Raw genomic sequence first — 23,364 nt, forward strand, 5'->3', positions numbered from 1 at the left:
TCTCTCCAGACAGAGTTCACAGAGCAGGTAGTCTCTCCAGACAGAGTTAACAGAGCAGGTAGTCTCTCCAGACAGAGTTAACAGAGCAGGTAGTCTCTCCAGACAGAGTTAACAGAGCAGGTAGTCTCTCCAGACAGAGTTAACAGAGCAGGTAGTCTCTCCAGACAGAGTTCACAGAGCAGGTAGTCTCTCCAGACAGAGTTAACAGAGCAGGTAGTCTCTCCAGACCGTATTCACAGAGCAGGTAGTCTCTCCAGACCGTATTCACAGAGCAGGTAGTCTCTCCAGACAGAATTCACAGAGCAGGTAGTCTCTCCAGACAGAGTTCACAGAGCAGGTAGTCTCTCCAGACAGAGTTCACAGAGCAGGTAGTCTCTCCAGACAGAGTTCACAGAGCAGGTAGTCTCTCCAGACAGAGTTCACAGAGCAGGTAGTCTCTCCAGAGTTCACAGAGCAGGTAGTCTCTCCAGACAGACTTCACAGAGCAGGTAGTCTCTCCAGACAGAGTTCACAGAGCAGGTAGTCTCTCCAGACAGAGTTCAGGAAGGGAAAAAGGGGAGACTTTTTTTTTTTTTTTTTTTACGCGTCTGACGAAAGGCGCTGAATGAAGGAAGAGCTTGACCCCGAGCCGGGAGCTGTGAGTGAGCCGTCAGCCGAGCATACTTTCCCATGGTTTAATATTTCACCAGTGTGCTGTTCATATTAGCCCCACGGAGCACACGTTACACTTAAAAGGTTATGAAATGAAGGGAAAAACACTGCTGCGCCTGTTGCTCCGCCTGCTGCTAGGAGCTGTTAAACATATAGACATCAGATCCCCTCTCCCCCTTACACACCTCCCTCCCCCCATCTCTCTCTCTCTCCCCCTTACACGCCTCCCTCCCCCCATCTCTCTCTCTCTCCCTTACACGCCTCCCTCCCCCCATCTCTCTCTCTCTCCCTTCATCCTACACGCCTCCCTCCTTCCCCCCATCTCTCTCTCCCTTCATCCTACACGCCTCCCTCCTTACCCCCATCTCTCTCTCCCTTCATCCTACATGCCTCCCTCCCACCCTCCCTCCCCCCATCTCTCTCCCTTCATCCTACACACCTCCCTCCCCCCCATCTCTCTCTCTCCCTTCATCCTACACTCCTACCTCCCTCCCCCCATCTCTCTCTCTCCCTTCATCCTACACGCCTCCCTCCCTCCCCCATCTCTCTCTCTCCCTTCATCCTACACGCCTCCCTCCCCCCATCTCTCTCTCTCCCTTCATCCTACACGCCTCCCTCCCTCCCTCCCCCCATCTCTCTCCCTTCATCCTACACGCCTCCCTCCCCCCATCTCTCTCTCTCTCTCCCTTCATCCTACACGCCTCCCTCCCCCATCTCTCTCTCTCTCTCCCTTCATCCTACACGCCTCCCTCCCCCCATCTCTTTCTCTCCCCCTTACACGCCTCCCTCCCCCCATGTCTCTCTCTCTCCCTTCATCCTACACTCCTACCTCCCCCCATCTCTCTCTCTCCCTTCATCCTACACTCCTACCTCCCTCCCCCCATGTCTCTCTCTCTCCCTTCATCCTACACCCCTCCCCCCCCCCATCTCTCTCTCCCTTCATCCTACACGCCTCCCTCCCCCCCATCTCTCTCTCTCTCCTCCTTCATCCTACATTCTTTGTCTTGTTTTAACCCCCCAGTCAGACCTGCCTGCTGCTCCTCAGAAGTCTTCTCCCTCCTGGTTGGAGCTGGCTCAGCATGGTGCATTTCGCTTGATATCAGAAAGCCCTTGATGTTGTTAGCTGCTGTGCTGCTCTCTGCTGTAGAGGGAGTGTGTGTAACAAGTGACTTGTTACAGAGGGAGTGTGTGTAACAAGTGACTTGCTACAGCCTCTCTGCTGTAGAGGGAGTGTCTGTAACAAGTGACTTGTTACAGAGGGAGTGTGTGTAACAAGTGACTTGTTACAGCCTCTCTGCTGTAGAGGGAGTGTGTGTAACAAGTGACTTGTTACAGCCTCTCTGCTGTAGAGGGAGTGTGTGTAACAAGTGACTTGTTACAGCCTCTCTGCTGTAGAGGGAGTGTGTGTAACAAGTGACTTGTTACAGCCTCTCTGCTGTAAGAGGGAGTGTGTGTAACAAGTGACTTGTTACAGCCTCTCTGCTGTAAGAGGGAGTGTGTGTAACAAGTGACTTGTTACAGCCTCTCTGCTGTAAGAGGGAGTGTGTGTAACAAGTGACTTGTTACAGCCTCTCTGCTGTAGAGGGAGTGTGTGTAACAAGTGACTTGTTACAGCCTCTCTGCTGTAGAGGGAGTGTGTGTAACAAGTGACTTGTTACAGCCTCTCTGCTGTAAGAGGGAGTGTGTGTAACAAGTGACTTGTTACAGCCTCTCTGCTGTAAGAGGGAGTGTGTGTAACAAGTGACTTGCTACAGCCTCTCTGCTGTAGAGGGAGTGTGTGTAACAAGTCACTTGTTACAGCCTCTCTGCTGTAGAGGGAGTGTGTGTAACAAGTCACTTGTTACAGCCTCTCTGCTGTTAGAGGGAGTGTGTGTAACAAGTGACTTGCTACAGAGGGAGTGTGTGTAACAAGTGACTTGCTACAGCGGATCTCCTGTTTCAGGTGAAGCGATGACAGACAGGCGTAACAATGTGTAAAGGTGTAAAGGGGCCGTTACATGCGGGTAGTTTTAGGCACCAATCTCGCATGAACTAAAATGCTGGGGTGAAGGCAGACAGGGGGGGTAGGGTTAGGGTTAGGGTTAGGGTTAGGGGGTACACATCTGTGTTGGGGGGATGGGGAGGGGACTGGCAAGTTGAAATCGATAACAAACGTGTTTTGACTTGACGATGCTCCCCGCGTTACTCTCTCTTTCTTTTATTCTCTCTCATCTCTCTCGATCTCTTTCTCCCTGACGCACGCACGGGCACACACACACATACACACACACACGCACGGACACACACACACACAACCCTGCTTTACAGTGTAAAGCAGGGTTATTTTCCGAGCCATTTAGCACCGCCGGTCTGGTTGTATGTGGATCATTTGCTGCGCTGTGGATCAGATCCTGCCTTGCAAGCAGGTGTGTAATTGCAATATCTGGTTGTGCTGCTGCATCAAACAGAATCGCGTTTGATACAATTCTTCATAGTTAAATGCACGCACGCACGCACACGCACGCACACGCGCACACGCACACGCACACACACACACACACACACACACACACACACACACACACACACACAAGCCACCACGGAGCTTTCTTCTGCGTGTTGCTTGTTCTTTACAGATGAACTGTGTGCTAGAGGGCAGACTCCATTTCTGAGAAATCACTCCTGCACATTCTTTTAATCACAATATTCCTGTGAAACATGACATGGTCATTATTAATCGGACTACTTTATTAAGGCGGCCTGGTTCCGTTCCGTGGCGCACGATCACCGATGACATCACCGATGACATCACAATTGCTTGACTGATGATGACATTACAATTTGCTCGAGTGACATCACTGATGACATGACTCACACAACCCTGAGGACGAGCCAGCCAATATTTTTGCCAGGCAGGCAGCCATGTGACGGACATCAGTAACACACACATGGCATAGTAGCGAATTCACCCATTTCCACCAACCAGCGTAGCACATAAAAGTGGCATAAAAGTGAAGTACCATCGACTAATCAATTGCTATGTAGGGCTTCAAGTACAAGCCAGTCTTTCTGAGCACATGTCCCAACTCTGGCTTTGAGAGCTGAAGCTACTCTGAAGACTTTTTTGGGAGAACGTAACCCGTTCTAAGTCCCTGCTCCACGCTGCTGCTGAGGGAATAATCCTCGGCACAAAGAGGAGGAGAGGAAGAGGTATAGCCGAGGTCTCATGTTGAGCTCCCGACTTCCTCTTCCAGGTTTCAAGCTCCTGAGAGCAGATGAGTCCCCGACGTGGCCCTGGAGCTCAGCCGGGGTCAGGCCAGGCAGAGAGCCCTTACAGAGCACATGTGTCCGAGGCTCAGCTCAGCCGGGGTCAGGCCAGGCAGAGAGCCCTTACAGAGCACATGTGTCCGAGGAAGCCGGGGTCAGGCCAGGCAGAGAGCCCTTACAGAGCACATGTGTCCGAGGAAGCCGGGGTCAGGCCAGGCAGAGAGCCCTTACAGAGCACATGTGTCCGAGGCAGCCCCGTGAGGCCTGGCCTGACCATAGTGTCTGAGGCTTGGGAGAACGAGATGTTCACCTGATCCGCAAAGTTCACTCCCGAGTGTGGAGTCTGGGCTCCTCGAGGCCTTGGTTTTCCCCTCCAGCGTTTTCTGTTTGTTTGTTTTTCCTTGTGTTTGTCATGAAGACAGTGCTTACAGTAGTCCTGGTGTTAACCTACACCGTGCTCTCCTGTGGACCTTCTGGTTAGTCCTGGTGTTAACCTACACTCTCCTCTTCTGTGGACCTTCTGCTTAGTCCTAGTGTGAACCTACACTCTCCTCTTCTGTGTACCTTCTGCTTAGTCCTGGTGTTAACCTACACTCTCCTCTTCTGTGGACCTTCTGCTTAGTCCTGGTTTAACCTACACCGTGCTCTCCTGTGGACCTTCTGCTTAGTCCTGGTGTTAACCTACACTCCTCTTCTGTGGACCTTCTGCTTAGTCCTGGTGTTAACCTACACTCCTCTTCTGTGGACCTTCTGCTTAGTCCTGGTGTTAACCTACACTCCTCTTCTGTGTACCTTCTGCTTAGTCCTGGTGTTAAACCTACACTCTCCTCTTCTGTGGACCTTCTGCTTAGTCCTGGTGTTAACCTACACTCCTCTTCTGTGTACCTTCTGCTTAGTCCTGGTGTTAACCTACACTCCTCTTCTGTGGACCTTCTGCTTAGTCCTGGTGTTAACTTACACTCTCCTCTTCTGTGGACCTTCTGCTTAGTCCTGGTGTTAACCTAAAACTTTTCATCATTTTTGGGGGCCTTGCTCAGATCATTTTCGAACTCGACTTTCATTTTGATGTCAACTACACACCTGTGAAGTTTCATGACAGACAGACATAAACACCTGGCAAAGTTCTGTACTAGTCCCCGCTGCAATAGAGAGGCAAAGTGAACGTCCCTTCCCTTCCTGCTTCAGCACTGTACCAGAGATTTTCTTCCGCAATTTATTTTCCCATAGACATTGTGTAAGATGCTTATAAAAATAGTTTTACTTGGTCAAACCAAATGGTTCAGCTATATTTAGAATCGGGAGAGACCATAGAACATTTCACTCGCACCAAAACAAAACAAAAACATAGAAAAAATATTTTCTTTAAACCCGCATTTTTTTTAAAGTTTTGTTCCGAGTGAAATGTTATGCGGTCTCTCCTGTTTTTAAATATATCTGAACCGCTTGGTTTGAACAAGTAAAACTATTTTTATACGCATTTTACGAAATATGTCTATGGGAAAATAAATGGCGGATAAAAATCTCTGGTACAGTGCTGAAGCAGGAAGTGACGTTCACTTTGCCTCTCTATTGGCATCAACATGAACACCTTTTGCCTTGATGACACACACACACACGCACACACAGATTCACAAGGCGGAAACGACACCAGCCCCGCTGTCGCGGTGGGTAAAAAAGTACGACAAGAAAAACTTGCGATGACATGAAATGGCGAGTGCAGTATTGTATCGCAATTAAGATTATTTGTCAATATCGTTCAGCGCTAGTATAGGGAGAGGCTCTGTTGTGCGGCTCTGTGCACAACGAGGTATTCTCTCTCTTCGCTGCCTGCCCGCACGCCCGCGCCTTGTGACTCCTCGTAATTGGCTTGTGGTGGCAGCATAATGACATTGGCCGGTGGCAGCAGGCGTTGGAGCGTGAAGCGGAACGCAGTCCGCGCACCGCGCCACACCGGTGACGCACACTGGCTTTCTGAGGTCTTCCCTGCAGTCTGCCCCCGCTTACGCGCCGCGGCCATCTTCCCTGTCTGCCCTCCGCACACAACGATGTCACGGAGTCAGCAAGGTGGAAGCCATTCAATATCACAGCAGCACACTGCGGCCCTGTCTTGCGACGAGTGAGATGTCACTCAGTGTATAATTGACCTCGCGGCGAAGCTATTGCAAACCCGCTGGAGATATCCGCCGACGAGAAGCAGCCGAAGCGTAACGACTTTATTACATCTTTTATAACTGTCATCGTGAGCTGGAGTCTTCGCGGACGTGATGGATGGACGGTGCTCAATCAGCACACCTCTTACATGACGAGGCTGTAAAAGGACTTTTAGGGTCTTAGGAAAAACAGAGGAATCAATGTCAGTTTAATCCAAAACACACATCCTCTTAACAATGAAAAGCAGATGCAGGAAGGGGGTATTAGTTCCCACTCGAGTACCAGCGTCCCCACATTTATGACCTGTGTGTTTTGTTTTCGGGTCCTTCAGAAAAGCTAAAATTCCTCCTTATCATCGGCACGGTTCGTTAAACCCTCTCGAGGAGCCAGTGTGGCGCTGGATATCATTAGCATCTGGACAAACAGCTAGCTGATAGATTTACAGCCGCGGCGACTCACAGTTTTCTCAAAGCTTTAGCTTCTACCTGGAGCGTTTTATCCTTCTGGACCGGGCCGATCAGAGCGGAGCCAGAAGACTTGTACGTGCGTAAGATAAATACAGATGACTTGTGTTCTGAGGAAACCATAACGCCAAGAATCCCATGCAGCCCATTACCGCGCCGAGCGTGACTAGCTGCAGGAAAAGAACAGCGGGCTCAGAATAGACTTTTACACATGTGTGACAGCTCGGAGGAGACGACAGCGCCACCATGCTGTCATGATTCTGGCCCCGGAGAATGAGCACTTGTTATTCTATGATTTACTTATTCATCGCTCTCTGCTCTCTCAGGCAGCAGTGCATGTTACTCCCTTTTGCTCAGCTTAACAGGCCATGTTCCTTTTGATTTTTATTGATCAGCACTGATTTGGTTTGTATTGATTTCGCAGAGCCCAATTCCCTGTCCAATCTATAGGCAAATTAATGCCCTTTTACTTTAACCTTCCTCAAAGACATAACATGATCTATAATAATGCAAACGTGACGCCGTGACACCTTTTGATAAGAGGCTTTTGAAGAACTGTGTTTGTGGAAGCCACTGACCACAGGTTAGGTCAGTCAACACTGTGTTTGTGGTAGCCACTGACCACAGGTTAGGTCAGTCAACACTGTCGAGTGTTTCTCCAAAGGCTCTGTACCATGCAGTCCAAAATATAGTCTCGCGAGAAAATTGCATTACAAGCACATTTTTCTGTGGTCATTTTCTTTGGGACCAATCACATTGGCAGTTCATCAATAAAGAAAGAAAGGATTTTGGACAAGTCCTTGATAAGTTTTATCTTTCGCCGCCCCCCCCCCCCCCCCCCCAATCCACCGTGAAGTCTTTGAGTGATCGCTTGGTTGAGTCTGCCTGCCATCCCCGGCACTTGTAATCCTCGGGGATCGTGTTGCAAGGTTGGCTAATCAAACAAAGAGAGGGTCGAGGCTGATGCATTATTGACCAGGTCCTGATGGGAAAGAGTAGTCATCAAAGAGCTGCACGCTGATTTTGTCCACAGCCTTTGAAGGACACTTAAATGCATTCCTTTAAGTGCATTGGACACTCTTTCAAGGTAGTGACAATACCCCCCCCCCCCCCCCCCCCTCTTCACTTGGACTGATAACATTTGATTCTGTCCACGGATGAGAAGATGCCCTTAACTACCCCCACGCCTCCCCGAGAGCCGTCTGTAACCATCCCACTGTTTGGGATGCAGTCGGGACAACACTGATCTGATTAACTCCTCCGCTGGCATGGACCAGTGTGAAGCCCATTATACCCAGAGGGGAGCCTGTTGGAACAGACGCTGTCGGAGCTTAGCACTAACCCCCCCCCCATCCCTCACTTCCCCGCCGCAGATGCAAAATACCCTGCTCTCTCTCTCTCGCTCCCCAGTGAGCAGTCGCTTCGCTGTCACCGTGACACGCAAAGGATCAGGTTTGGACAAGAGCTTCTCTCTCCACAGTTCAGAGGAGAGGCGCCGGAGTGACGAGTTGTGCGCGACAGATCTGAGATTGGCGCATTAAGCCGGGGCTCCTGAGGAGCATCGACGCACTCTCTCTCTCTCAGGATTGCTCGGTCCCGTCCGGCATGAAATGAACAGTTCCATCTGAGCCCACTGGTGGGGCTTTGGGGGGAAACTCAAGCCTGAGATTGGGCTTAGGGATGTAAGCATCCTGCAGACTGGGAGCCGTCAGACGTCAGCGGCAGGGCCTCTCGTCTCCTTGGCACAAGGCTGTCCACCCAAACACTTATCCTGGGGTTTGTTTTTAAAATACTTCCAGACTTGTTTTGGAGGAACAGAGAAATACCATTTGGTATGACCTTATAGCTCATAGCTTTTCATTTAGGAAAGAACTCGGCGAGAGATTGGAAGTGGAGTCTAAGTCTGTGCTTATTTACCGAAATGGTTACCTGGGAGACGGGCCCAAAAAAGTCTAAAAAAGCCTGAGTTCAATCAAAGCTGTGTTACTTTTTGTTTATGTAATAGCATCAAATCAAACTTCACTGCTGAATTAAGGATGAAATGCTAAACAGAGATTGTATTCGTGTTTGCAGAGCAGATGTGGATCAGCTAGCTTGTATTTGACACAGTGGGTCCAGGCAGGATAACAAGACAGGAAGTACTGGAAGTAATAAATTGTTCAAAAGCTAAATACTACAAGTGTCTTATGGAATCAGCTTCCCAATCTGCGATAGTCAACTCACAGCGCTACGATCTCAGAAGAGCGTGCGTGATGTTGTGCGCAGAGGAGATGAGAGAACAAGAGTTCCAGGCAATATATCAATTTCTACGACCTCGGCTGACATGTGCGCCCCCCGGTGGGGGGGCTGAGTGTTTGTTAGCACGCAGCCAGCGTCAGTATGTGTGCACTCAGTCGTCCTCTCAGCTGGGGTTCGAACCCGGTGCCGTGGTCAGCGCTCAGTCAAGTGGCTGCAAAAATGCGCTGTGTCATTGAACTCCGGGCGCGTCGGGAGAGAAAGAGGAAATCCTGTAATCCCCCGTAAAAAAAAAAAGAAAGAAGAAGAAGGGATCTTGTTTTAATTTGGGGGCGAGCTGCGTGTGCCGCCTGCTCCCTCCGATGCCGATGCCCGGTCAAAGCCGAGCCGACGCTCACCTACCGGAGCTCCTCACCCAGCTGTTCTGCTGCCTGTCCCTGCCTTCTTATTAAAGAGTGCGTGCCCCTTCCACTCCTGTCAAATGAGAAGCCCCGACCAGGCCCAGTGTCGGTCCTCTCACCTCCTTGTCTCTGCTCTGTCTAGACCACAGAGACGCGTCTTTCATGACAAGACATGAGTCGTTTTTCACTTTTCCCTCCCCGTTAAAAACTCTGGGTCAGCAATAAATGCCCCAAAAGTCGATGAACCTTAAATGGGGGGGGGGGAGAACGAAAGAGTTGAGCGTTTCTCCAAAATACGGGTTGAGGAGTTTCTGTAACTCAACCACCATGTTTACATGGCTCGAAAGCTCAGCACAAGGCCAAATGTTATATATACAGTCAAGGCTATCTGAGAAACCAGCGGACATGGCCTCCGCAAACACAACCAATCTCTTAATCTCTCTCCGTTTGAACCTTCCCTTTCCCGAACTTCTCCTCGAGTGAAGCAAGGATAGAGCAGAGACATGTCTCATTTTTCACAAGTGAGGCAGCCCTTTTAACTTGATTAAGACAGGGTCCCCCCCCCCCCACCCCCATCCTCTCAAGAGAATTTTTAAAAAATGTTTTAAGTCCAAATAACATGAGCACTTCTCCCGGCCGTGCCAGAACCCCTTTCCGTTTGGAAATATTTGCTTTGGACGCCAGCCTTGCCCAGCACACAACACAGGCAATTATGGGAGCTATTTAAACAGGAGAGATCTACTGACAGCCGACGCCTCATTTGGAGGGATGAAGGAATCAGGAAATGAAACCTTCATTGATGCGCCGAGGGGATGGAAAGAGAATTCCTGCAGGGCGGCGCTGTGGGCTGGCTGCATATCTCATGGGCATTCTTCTCATGTGTGGAGGACCTTTGTGTATGTGTACAGTAGCCTTAACATGTTTAGGTTTCGCGGGTTTGCACGTGTGTGTGTGTGTGTGTGTGTGCGCGTGCGTGTGCGTGTGTGTGTGCGTGTGCGTTTGGGTTTTTCGGTGGCTACTAACAGTTTATCTCTAAAGGTGCTTGCCGCTCAAAGGTCTTCGTTCTGTTATTGTCCTCCTTTGACTCTGACCTTCAAGTCTAAATGTGACCAGTGAGTGCACTGCTTCACCTGGCTGCAGAGTGAACTGTGTGAGTGCACTGCTTCACCTGTCTGCAGAGTGAACTGTGTGAGTGCACTGCTTCACCTGGCTGCAGAGTGAACTGTGAGTGCACTGCTTCACCTGGCTGCAGAGTGAACTGTGAGTGCACTGCTTTACCTGTCGGCAGAGTGAACTGTGTGAGTGCACTGCTTCACCTGTCTGCAGAGTGAACTGTGTGAGTGCACTGCTTCATCTGGCTGCAGAGTGAACTGTGAGTGCACTGTTTCACCTGTCTGCAGAGTGAACTGTGTAAGTGCACTGTTTCACCTGTCTGCAGAGTGAACTGTGTGAGTGCACTGCTTCACCTGGCTGCAGAGTGAACTGTGTGAGTGCACTGCTTCACCTGGCTGCAGAGTGAACTGTGTGAGTGCACTGCTTCACCTGGCTGCAGAGTGAACTGTGTGAGTGCACTGCTTCACCTGCCTGCAGAGTGAACTTTGTGAGTGCACTGCTTCACCTGTCTGCAGAGTGAACTGTGTGAGTGCACTGCTTCACCTGGCTGCAGAGTGAACTGTGTGAGTGTACTGCTTCACCTGCCTGCAGAGTGAACTTTGTGAGTGCACTGCTTCACCTGCCTGCAGAGTGAACTTTGTGAGTGCACTGCTTCACCTGTCTGCAGAGTGAACTGTGTGAGTGCACTGCTTCACCTGTCTGCAGAGTGAACTGTGTGAGTGCACTGCTTCACCTGTCTGCAGAGTGAACTGTGTGAGTGCACTGCTTCACCTGGCTGCAGAGTGAACTGTGTGAGTGCACTGCTTCACCTGGCTGCAGAGTGAACTGTGTGAGTGCACTGCTTCACCTGTCTGCAGAGTGAACTGTGTGAGTGCACTGCTTCACCTGCCTGTAGAGTGAACTGTGTGAGTGCACTGCTTCACCTGGCTGCAGAGTGAACTGTGTGAGTGCACTGCTTCACCTGGCTGCAGAGTGAACTGTGTGAGTGCACTGCTTCACCTGTCTGCAGAGTGAACTGTGTGAGAGTGCACTGCTTCACCTGTCTGCAGAGTGAACAGTGAGTGCACTGCTTCACCTGTCTGCATAGTGAACTTTGTGAGTGCACTGCTTCACCTGTCTGCAGAGTGAACTGTGTGAGTGCACTGCTTCACCTGGCTGCAGAGTGAACTGTGTGTGTGCACTGCTTCACCTGTCTGCAGAGTGAACTGTGTGAGTGCACTGTTTCACCTGGCTGCAGAGTGAACAGTGAGTGCACTGTTTCACCTGTCTGCAGAGTGAACTGTGTGAGTGCACTGCTTCACCTGGCTGCAGAGTGAACTGTGTGAGTGCACTGCTTCACCTGTCTGCAGAGTGAACTGTGTGAGAGTGCACTGCTTCACCTGTCTGCAGAGTGAACAGTGAGTGCACTGCTTCACCTGTCTGCAGAGTGAACTGTGTGAGTGCACTGCTTCACCTGGCTGCAGAGTGAACTGTGAGTGCACTGCTTCACCTGGCTGCAGAGTGAACTGTGTGAGTGCACTGCTTCACCTGTCTGCAGAGTGAACTGTGTGAGAGTGCACTGCTTCACCTGGCTGCAGAGTGAACTGTGTGAGTGCACTGCTTCACCTGGCTGCAGAGTGATGGTTTTGGTGACATGACACATTGTTTTGAGAGGGGAGAGACAGCTCTGCTGATGGAATGTGAGAGCAGGACAGCCTAAGAGGGTCAGGAGGGTCAGGCTCCACTAACCTACTTATCAACCCCTGAGAGTTTGCTCTCGTCAGGTGTGTGTGTGTGTGTGTGTGTGTGTGTGTGTGTGTGTGTGTGTGTGTGTGTGTGTGTGTGTGTGTGTTGCTACATTTCAGCATGTGTATGTGTGCATCCATCCGTGTCTGCATGTCTGTGTGGAAAAAACCCAAGAGGACAGAGTAGAGTGAAGTAGTTTAATTTCTAACTCTGCCGGGCTGAGAATTCCCCAGAAAGGAAACTTAATCTAGAGGCCTTCTCAGACTGGACAAATAGACAGTAAATTAGTTTCGCATGACGGTTTATTAAAAAAAAGCCTTGTGTCTACAGCGGATTATTGATGCATCGCGCAGGGGGGGTGGATAAGGTTCCCGTGTGGCGGGTCGGTGTAGTGACGGGACAGAGCACCGCAGGTCTCCGGGGGGCAGAGACAATAATGGAGCATCGCTTCCAGAGCCGCAGGGCACAGAGGGCAGGCCGGGGGGTCACCGCCGGTACAGAACGCGCCAGGCGGGCGAAAGCATCTGCGCCGTTAATGTAATATGGCATCGTGCAAGCTGGCCTTTCATTGTGGAAGTAAATAAATAAATCAAAAGATTAATAGACGTTTCCTTCGCTATGCGTTTGTTCCCTTTTCTCCCCCCCCCCCCCCGAGTCACGCAACGACTGGAGTTGGTTTCGTTCCGTTCAAACGGAACAGCTGGAAGTGCGCTGTTAATGATCAGCAGCGGGATTGATACAGGAAGTAGTTCACGGTCAGTGTGTCGTTTGGATTGTGTTATGCCCCATGGTCGCTCATCTCCTTCCCCCCCCCCCTGCTCCCCTCCTCACGTCTCTTCTCATACTGCCAACACTTTCTCTCACCTCTCCACCTCCACTTTTCCTTTCTCCCCCCCCCCCCATCCTCTTCCCTGCATTCCTTCAGTCATGGGGGCTGACAGACACTCGTCATCAGCAGGTACTCTGGCCCAGGTGGGTCAGGTTTCCACTTTGCCAGAGGATTGTGCTGCGTGTGCGTTTTTTTGGCTTGGTGCTTCGCACAGTTGGAGGCTTTCAGTGCGAGGGTGGTGCGCGAGGGTGGTGCGCCGCCATGTCCGATAACCATGAAGGAAGAGAGACACCACCTCCTCAGACACCTCCAGACAAACTCCCTCCTGACTTCTCATAATAAACAAACACTTTTTCTTCTCGTCTTTGTCTTTATTTTATGACCCTTTGCACCGAAACCACACCAGAGTCGTGTTTTATTGACTTGATTGCAGACTGCTGAGGAAGGTAACTGCTAATAAATATAAATACTCAGTGTGCTCCACAATAAATAAATAAAAAAAGAAATTATACTGAGAGTGTAGGAGAGGCAATTTTGGAACCTGGATGGTTTCAATTCAGAGGAAACAAAAGTATTGTTTTTTATTCTTAACCTATGCAACATTTTAATTCTACTTGAAAATGTTTTTGCTCAAATAATACTCGTAATTGGGTAAACATAAATCCTACCACCTCTGCGTGACTCAGTGTTTCTTGTAATTGGCTGTTACTTGGGTCATTACTTGACAGCCTTCACGCAAACAGTAGTTTACTTATAAGTGGATAATTAAATATTTGATTGGAGTGTTTGTTTGGTCTTGAATTCATTTCGTATGAACCCTCTCTCTCTCTCTGCTGGCAGATGTGGATGAGTGTTCAGAAGGGAACGGCGGATGCCAGCAGATTTGCGTCAACATGATGGGCAGCTATGAGTGCCGCTGCAGAGAGGGCTTCTTCCTGAGTGACAACCAGCACACCTGCATCCAGAGGCCCAAAGGTGAGCCTCCCTGACGCAACGCACACACACACACACACTGCCAAGCTGTTCCGGTCGTGGCTCCACCCCCTCTGCCGATCTGGGGAGAGTTGTAGACTAGCACATGCTTCCTCCGATAGATGCGCAGTCGCCAGCCGCTTCTTTTCACCTGACAGTGAGGGGTTTTACTGGCAGGGTGTACCGTAGCGTATGGGAGGATCACACTACCCCCCCCCCCCTCAGTTCCCCTCCCAACAAACAGGCATCCCCAACCAGAGGAGGCGCTATAGTGCAGCGACCAGGACACATAGCCCTTAATCCGGCTTCCCACCCGCAGACACGGCCAATTGTGCCTGTATGGACGCCCTCCGACCAAGCCGGAGGTAACGCGGAGGTCTCGAACCTGTGACCTTCATGTTTGGTAGGCAGGGAATCTACCTGCTGCACCACCCAGACGCCCCCCATGAATGTACCGCTGCACTACCCAGACGCCCTCACACAGCAGACACACCAAACGTTCATTATATAAGCAAATGTTGGCCCAACCTTCTGTGAATAATGAGCTGAATTGTGCCGACGCAAGCTGTTGAGAACGGGATCGGCCCTAACAAGCCTAAACGAAAGGTGAGCAAAGGTGAGCAGAGGTAAGCGTATCCAGTTTGGGAAGAAAGAAAGAAAGAAAGAAAGAAAGAAAGAAAGAAGAGGATAAATCAGTTTTTGTTTTCTTTCTAACCTTTCAAATTGAACCAATCGAGTGGTTGGCAGCATTTGAAGGTATCAGTGGTATGAAAGTGGCCTGCGGGGGACTGGGGAAAGAGAAAACGATTAAAGACGTAGCCCGGGGCCGGCGCACCTCGTGTTTATAGAGCATTCCTGTGGGATGGAGAGGTGACAGGAGAAGCCGACCTGCTCCCAGACGAGCTCGTCAGACAGACGAACACTGCTGCAAAGTTACATTAACAACAGCGTGGTCGTGTTCAGGGGAAAATCAGCTGTCAGGAAAGATCTCTATTGTGCATAATATCGTGTTGTAGCAATTTCCCCAGTGACTTGGTTTCAGAAGTCAAGAAGTTAGGATACAACAGTGCAGTGATTGCAATTTGCAACTGCTCTATTGTAGTTTGGTTGAAAAACACAAAAACAATATACAGTATGTCATAAACAACATCAACTTCTTTGTCTTTTTCCTTTTCTTTTTTGTAATGGCTGATGTTTTATAAACTACTTTTTTCTACTCTGTTTCTCTTTAAATTGTGGAAAGGTAGCATTTTCTCATACTGTTTTACACCATTTTTATTGTGGTTTCGGGTTGTCCGTCTGTCCGTCTGTCCGTACCTCCATACCTCCTATCCGGACTTCCGTCCGATTCTCGTGAACGCAATATCTCAGGAACGCCTTGATGGAATTCAAATTTGGCTCAAATGTCCACTTGGACTCAAGGATGAACTGATTAGATTTTGGTGGTCAAAGGTCAAAGTTCAAGGTCACTGTGACCTCACAAACAATTTTCATGATCATTAACGCGATATCTCAAGAACACTTTGATGAAATTGCTTCAAATTTGGCTCAAACGTCCACTTGGACTCAGGAATGAACTGATTAGATTTTGGTGGTCAAAGGTCAAAGTTGAAGGTCACTGTGACCTCACGACTGCCATTTTCATGCTCGTTAACGCGATATCTCAGGAACGCCGTGATGTAACTTCCTCAAATTTGGCTCAAACGTCCACTTGGACTCAAGGATGAACTGATTAGATTTTGATGGTCAAAGGTCAAAGTTCAAGCTCACTGTGACCTCATGACCACCATTTTTATGCTCATTAACGCGGTATCTCAGGAACGCCTTGAGGGAATTTCTTCAAATTTGGCTCAAACATCCACTTGGACTCAAGGATGAACTGATTCGATTTTGGTGGTAGTTCAAGCTCACTGTAGCTAGGGATAGGAGGGTTGTAGAGAGTCGGGATTCGAGGGGTGGATAAGGGGCTGTGGGTGGTGGGACTGGGGACGTGGTGAGGGAAAGGGGCGGAGCTAGGGAAAATGGGCTGTAGCCAAAGAGCATGGAAGGAAAGTCGACACTGATGCATTTTTGGAAACAACCCGCTAGAGGCGCTGCGGTAGCGCCAAAGCAGCGCCAAAGCCGCCATCTTGGCCCTATAATCCAGCTTCCCCCCTGCAGACATGACCATGTATGGACGTCTGACCAGCACTACCCGGACGCCCACATATTCCTGACTTTGTCCTCTGTGTAGGATCCTTCTCACGTTGCTGCTGGCTACAGAGTGCACAGCTCACTCACACACTGCCTCCTGCTGGCTACAGAGTGCACAGCTCACTCACACACTGCCTCCTTCTGGCTGCACAGTGCACAGCTCACTCACACACTGCCTCTGTTCTCTGTTCAAGAGATGTACACTTGGCTCATAGCTCTGACAAGTAACATCAAAGAAAAGGAACAGTTGGGCGCACTATCGCAAAACACATTTTGTTCAATGGGTAATTAATAATTATCCAGCTGTCTACAGATTCCTTAATAAATTTGAGCCAATTCGGGCTGTCCTTTGGTTCCTGGGCCTCGCAGCAGCAGTTCCTATCCAGAAACCTCAAACCGTGTCTGTTCATCTCTGCCCTCCTCTGTGTCTCTCTTTCTATTGAGTAAGATAACTAGCGGCTAACTAGCTAACTAGCAGCCTGTGCTGGGAGTCATTAGGCTCACGATGTCCCTCCGTCCCCCTGGACGGTGAACCGGGGATCTTGGAAGTCTGGTTTCTGAGATCAATCTGGCCTAGTGAACTGTCAATGTTTACATTTCATAAACGCAGTGTTATTTGAGTGGAGTGAAAAGCTGGATCATGTGTTTCAAAGGACTACTGCTATGTCAGTGCTGTCAGAAACACATTGTAAGAACCCGGTCCGGTCTCGCCAAGCTCCGCTTCCTCTTTTACCTCCTCTCTCTCTCTCTCTCTCTCTCTCTCTCTCTCTCTCTCTCCGTTTCCCTTGATAAATGCCTCGAGTCCCTGTTAATCTTCCATTTTTCATGTTAATTCTGTCTTTATTGCTTCCAGATGAGATCCATTTGGACGCAGAGATTAAAGCTGCCATAAATCTACAAACTTGCTTCACTCAACAGATAGCCGCCCTGTCATTGTTTCATTATTTTGCAAGAATAACAGTCAGAACAACCAGTCATCTGCTTATTATTATTATTGCGGTTATTACAACAGTGTGTGCCGAAGGAAAATGGAAGTGGAGGAGGAAGTGACTCTGCCGACTCATTGGACAATAACCTCCAGAATTGTCCCAAGTATTACGATGCTCGCATGTCGAGAAATTATGCGTAAGTGGCTAAGTCCCTGAGCAAAAAAAAAAAAAAGAATCTGCCGAATTAAACCTGGTCCAGTGTCCCAGCAGCCAAGTCTGCTTGCAGGAGAGACCCTGTGCACACATACAGGCAGAGCTGCCAAGTCTCGTCTTAAATAGCAAAGCCCGCGGTGCAGTTTGCTCCGCGAGGCTTTATCGCCCTCATTAAAAAGACATCAGCTTCCCATTTCTTTCATTAATGGGTCAGGTGTTCCCTGGGCGACTTGTTGGGGGTCTTTCTGGGGACAGTGGAGAGTGGTCACTAGCTAGCCGCCCGGCGCTACCCGTCTGTTTCCCCCCCGCTGCTAGGAAGCCCTCGTTAGCCGAGAGCCTGTGCCAATTAGGCAGCGGGGGTCTGCCAGCCTCTGCAGCTAATGACGAGGCTGCTGCTGCTGCTGCTGGCCTGTGTCTTATTAGACCTGCCCCTCTGTCCCCCCCCCCCCCCCTCCTGCACAGGAAGAACTCTGGCCAAACGACGGCTCCCATCGTCTGGCTGGCCACAATGTAACAGTTCATTTATTCTCCCCAAACATTTTCTCCCAGACAAGAAATACAGCCCTTTGAACGGCTCGCCAAAGGTGCTTAGTGGTCGATCGGAATGCCTTTTAGGTCAAGGAGGGTTCCACTTCTTTGCGTTTTGATTTATTGTCTTTTTTCTATAGGAGGATAGCCGGTGGACCCGACAACACACGGACACGATGTGCGTGACTGAGTCCAGCACATTGGAATTCTGGCATTCCAGGCTCAGTCAACCCACACGTCCATAATTTTAGTCCTGTACATTTCTGAATATCCGGTTTAGGGTAATTACCTCAAGTGTGCACTGATGGACCGTTACATAAGTTATGTACTGTTGAACTTATAGATTTAGGTTTTTGTCTTCTCATTGAAAGATCCAAAATATGATTTGAAAAGTGATGAAAGCCTGGCAGAATTCAGTGTTTCCCCTAGGAAAATTTTCAGGCCTGGAGGGATTTCAAAACGTACCCCGACCGCAACGGTGGGGGGCTCCTCGCTGGCGACGCTAAACTTTTAGCTAACCTGTTCGCAAATTTTGGGGAGAGCAAAAAAAACAAAAAACTATTTATTTATTTACTTTATTATTATAATTTTTTTGCCATTTCTTTTCTGTAGAATGGTAGGGGAAACACTGGAATTCATTTAGAAGATAACACCGTTGCCTAGACTCTTACAAGCTCACGGTAAAGGAAAGTCTGATGTAACTCGTAGCAAGAGCTCGGGCCCTGTGGATGAGACCTCAGGTCACTCAGCTGATAAATGCGACAGAAGCGCGGCCGCCATCGTGCTGAAGGCTAGAATATCTCGCAGAGGTAGAAAGAAGTCTAAATCAGAGATGGGGTCATGGACTTGAGACTTGGACTCGAGTCACACTTAAGTCACACACACACAGTGACTTGAGACTTGAGTTGAGACTCATCCTCAAAACTTGAGACTTGACTTGGACTTGATTTTTTTTTTTTTTTTTGGTGCATTAAAATTAAGGAATGTCTACTAATGTCATCTCTAATCATTGCTGCCACTGTATTCTAATAGATAAAGGAGTGAGGGTAATACAGTACATGCTTTGAATTCCTTGGTTTTAGCTGCAGTGTTCTAAGCAGACCGGATGACATGGAACATGTGCCCCAAAGCTGTGTGACTATGATGGGGGAAAAACACCCATATCGATAGCGTTGCGGTGTGCTGCTGCTTTCCCTGCTAGACCAGTGTAACTGTCTAGGTATGGCCATACCTAGTGTAACTGTCTAGGTATGGCCCTGCTAGACCAGTGTAACTGTCTAGGTATGGCCCTGCTAGACCAGTGTAACTGTCTCGGTATGGCCCTGCTAGACCAGTGTAACTGTCTAGGTATGGCCCTGCTAGACCAGTGTAACTGTCTAGGTATGGCCCTGCTAGACCAGTGTAACTGTCTAGGTATGGCCCTGCTAGACCAGTGTAACTGTCTAGGTATGGCCCACTGGCGCACAATAGGCTCAATTTCTTCCTCAAAGCATGCTTCTTCAAATCATGGCTGCTGCCATAGCAACATACTCCATGTGCTGCAGCAGAAATAACAGCATTATTGTTATTGTTCTTAATTAGTGACTAATTGACTGGATATAAGCAATGGTCTTTTTCGGTACAGTAGTGCTCTGCCTCGTCATTCCAGGAAATGTTTACTTTGTCAATGAAAACCACTTCCTGTGTTTACAGCTTTCATTAGCCTCCCAGGGGGGTTGTTGCCCCTCGTGTGTGTGTGTGTGTGTGTCTCTCTCTCTCTCTCTCTCTCTCTCTCTCTCACACACACACACACACACACACACACACGCACAAGCCGATATGTTTAAATCCAATCTATTTTTAGGCACTTTGAGACTCGCTCTTATGGCGTTGGGATGCCGACAGCGGCGTGCGGACTTCAGGACGTGTGTTTTGTGAGCCGGCCAGGAAGTGCAGCAATGCAAGGAATTTTCCAATAAATGTGATCAAATCCACAATAAAACGGTGACATCGTCTTCTCAGATCGTTCCGTTTCCTTGCCGCGACGACATTCTTTCTGGATGAAATCAGCAGCACAGTGTCGTCGAGCCCTGTTTTTTTATTGTTTTTTTCCTCCGCACAAATGGATCAAAATATCCTATTTTTGTTCTGCCACTTGTCCATCTATAATGAGTGCAGCAGGAGGCCTGCGAGACATTTTAATCCCGTGACGCAATGGGCTATTACAGAGCCTATCCCAGCGATCCGATATTTCGTATTAAATGTCGTATAGCGGTTGAATATTGACCCATTTGAGGTATGGGTTATAGTTCTGTGTGGTCATGTGAAAAAGGAGAGCCTCTGTCTTCTCCTGTGTGGTTGTCCCACACTGTGCAGGACCACGCATCAGGGTTCCTCCAGGTTCCTCCTCCCGATGGTTCTCAGCAGGCCTGCTCGCCGGCCTTGGCTGCACAACTTGTTTTTACAAGTGCAGAAGTGGCTGCTCCATTGCTCTGCAGCCCGACCGTATAACTAGCCTCTTTTCCTATTCTAGGGAAGTGGAGCGAAGGGGGACGTCCCGCGCTCCCATGGCTACCTATTAAGTCTTTCCCATTAGTCCACCAGCAAAGTCCAAGCCGGCATGCGGGACACTTCCCCTTATCCCCTCCTCTTCTCTTCTCTTCTCTTCTCTTCTCTTCTCTTCTCTTCTCTTCTTCTCTCTCTCTCTCTCTTTCTTCTTTCTATATTATCTCGAGTCATTTTCCCCCTCTTTGTCCAGATTTTCATAGTCCCCGTGGCTCTTCCCCCCCCTCTTGAACAAATATACTGTACATCAATGGCTTTGGTCTCTAGTGAATGCCGGGCTGCCATGCCACTGAATTCTCTCTACCTCATTTGAGGCGGGCGTCCCTCTTCTGCTAGCAGCTTTGTTGAAGGCCATCTCCAAGCTGTCCAGGCCAGCAGACTTGACTGCGGACTGCCTGAGTTGCCAGTGGGGTTTTTCCACTCGCACGTCGCTGTCACGGGCTTTAACCAGAGTGCCAGACTCGGCTCCTCACACAGACAGACGCCGAGCTTATAGCTGCCTCCTCCTTTTTGATTGGGGAAAGAATGTCGCTCCAGGAATAACAGATCTCTTTTATTAACCAAAGCTATTGCATCCTTTGTGTGTGTGCGTATACTGCGCAGAAATAGCCGGAGCACCTCCCGGACGCTCCGCTGCCGTGCTATAGAGAGCCAAAGTGGAACGTCACTTCCTGCTTCAGCACTGTACCAGAGATTTCCATCCGCCATTTATTTTACTCTACTTTACTTTATGTCATTTAGCAGACGCTTTTGTCCAAAGCGACTTACAATACAATACAGTACAGTACAATATAAAATCAAGGAATACACATTATCAACAACAATACAGAAAAATATAGCAAGTAATGAACAAGGTAAAAAACGACAAACAATTATAAAAAGTAGCACTTATAAAGACATAGCAAACAATAAGCAAGGTAAACGATCGACAATTAAAAAGTAGCACTTATGAAAAGTCAGATCCGGAAGGGCCAAGATATAGTCCAAATAGTTGAGTCTTTAGTCTACGACGGAAAATAGGCAGTGTTTCAGCTGCACTGACCGAAAGGGGGAGCTCATTCCACCATTGTGGCGCCAAAGAGGAAAAGAGTCGGGATCTAGATGAGCGACCCCCAGGTCCGCATATTGATGGAGGGGCTAGACGGACAGGACGGGTGGAGGTACGGAGAGAGCTATGCAATGGTTGGAGCTTAACCATGGATTGTAAATACATAGGGGCTGACCGGTGGAGTGCCCTGTAGGCCAGTACTAGAGACTTTTCCCATAGACATTGCGTAAAATGCTTATAAAATAGTTGTACTTCGTCGAACCAAACGGTTCAGCTAACGCTATAATCGGGAGAGAGCATAGAACATTTCAATTCGACCAAAACTTTAAAAAAAAACATAGAAAAAATATTGTCTTTAAACCCGAATCTTTTTGGTCCCAGTGAAATGTTATGCGATCTCTACTGTTTCTAAATATATCTGTAGCGTTTGGTTTGAACCAGTAAAACTATTTTTATCCGCATTAACGAAATGTATGGGAAAATAAATGGCGGATGAAAATCTCTGGTACAGCGCTGAAGCAGGAAGTAGGCGGTCACTTAGCCTCTCTATTGTGTCGCCTCCTGTGCCGAGGCGGACGCCTGGTCCCCGGGGAACAGCACAGTGAGGTGACCTTGATAGAAGGAGCGTCGGAGTGAAGGGGAGAGTGGCATGTCCCCAGCAGGTGCTGCACAGCCATCTTTGACACACACACACACACACACACACACACACACACACACACACACACACACACACACACACCGCATACATTATGCAAAACACACTTACTGTACGTGTGTGTATGTGAATGCACTTAAACACACACACACACACACAGGTATACATCCAAAGAGCGCCTCTGGAGGCGGTCATAAGCGTGTCTATTCTAGTCTGTTTGACCAAAAGTATTCAGTCAAAGTCAAGTGAACCACTGTGTCTGTTACAGCAGACTCGCACTCATTAGGAAACTATGCCTGTGGCTCGTTTTGGAACAACGGCACATCCAAGTCAATATGTATTATGCGTTGTTGCAGTCTACGTTGAACATTCTCTTTTCCTCTCTCAGAGTGTCTCACCAAAGACGATGGGATTTCAAGCAAGACGGCCCAACTTCAACTCACTTCCTGTCCTTTCGTCACGTGGGTTTTGCCTGTGGTTTTCCACGGACACGCCCACTTAGGAGACTTTCGGCTGAGTCTATTGTACCACGTGACAATTTAGGAGACTTGCTGCGACCATTCGTTAGAATTGGCGGAGCCTTCGGTGACCCATCTATAGTCATATCATATATATGGTCTCTAACGGAATCGCTGAAAAAGCATGCTGGGATACCTGGCGTCTTCTGGCGTCACGGACGACGACGACGAACGACAAGACGAGAGGAGGGGCCACGTTCAAAATAGACCAATGCTAAAACGGAAAGACGGCAAGACAGCCAATCAAGCCGCAGCACCAAGAGACCATCAGGGGGGGGGGGGGGGGCTAAACAGGGCGAAGGAGGCGACGCCACGCGAATTTTTCCGCTTCTAGCGGGCAGCAGGCGGCAGGTTGTTTACGCCTTCTGTGGCTCGGCTGGAAAAGGGAGTGGACATGAAGGAAGCAGGCCTTTGGGAGCCGGAGGAAACCAGTGCTGGCACAGCGGACCGAACAGTAGCACTTGGATGGTTTTCTCTGCTCGCTATGAAAGGGAGTGGGAGTCTGTTGCTTGGCTGACCCGCTGGCTGCCCCCGGTGCTCTGGTTTGACCATCTGTGTCCCAGCTCAGGCCCGACCCAATCCGGTCCGGCTCCTTTCTCCGTCTCTTTTCCATGCGCTGACATTTTTATCCTCCTATTAAAACTTTTAAGGGCCCATTATCTAAGAGGAAGGAATGCTGCTTTAATGGTGTGGTGGCTCCATGCTTATAGGCCCCTTCGTTTCACTTTGTAACCGGCCAGCACTGCCTGGTGTGCTGCTAGCTGGCCTCGCTAACACACACCAGGCAGCGCGCGAGCGACGGGGGGTCCCCCATCCGGGACGTCCCGTCCGGCAGAGGCTCAGCGCTGACCGTAAGCCCCCCCCCCCCCCCCCCCAAGCACTCTGAGCAGAGACCATAAACCCTTGGCATGCCTTACTTTAGCCCCATTGTGTGGCCCTCAGGTTT

The 23,364-nt window shown here is 49.3% G+C and overlaps 1 protein-coding gene across 2 annotated transcripts in view; it reads left to right on the top strand.

The window, feature by feature from the left end:
* The window catches only part of scube3 (signal peptide, CUB domain, EGF-like 3), a 100,496-nt gene that overhangs the window by 31,815 nt on the left and 45,317 nt on the right, over positions 1-23,364 (top strand). For both annotated transcript variants that reach the window (XM_083642287.1, XM_083642288.1), the window contains exon 4: positions 13,656-13,790. In XM_083642287.1, the coding sequence (XP_083498413.1) occupies positions 13,656-13,790 (135 nt within the window). The remainder of the gene's footprint in view (positions 1-13,655; positions 13,791-23,364) is intronic.

Source organism: Poromitra crassiceps (genome assembly GCF_964638095.1).
Source record: "Poromitra crassiceps genome assembly, chromosome: 8".
NCBI classification, from domain to species: Eukaryota; Metazoa; Chordata; class Actinopteri; order Beryciformes; family Melamphaidae; genus Poromitra; species Poromitra crassiceps.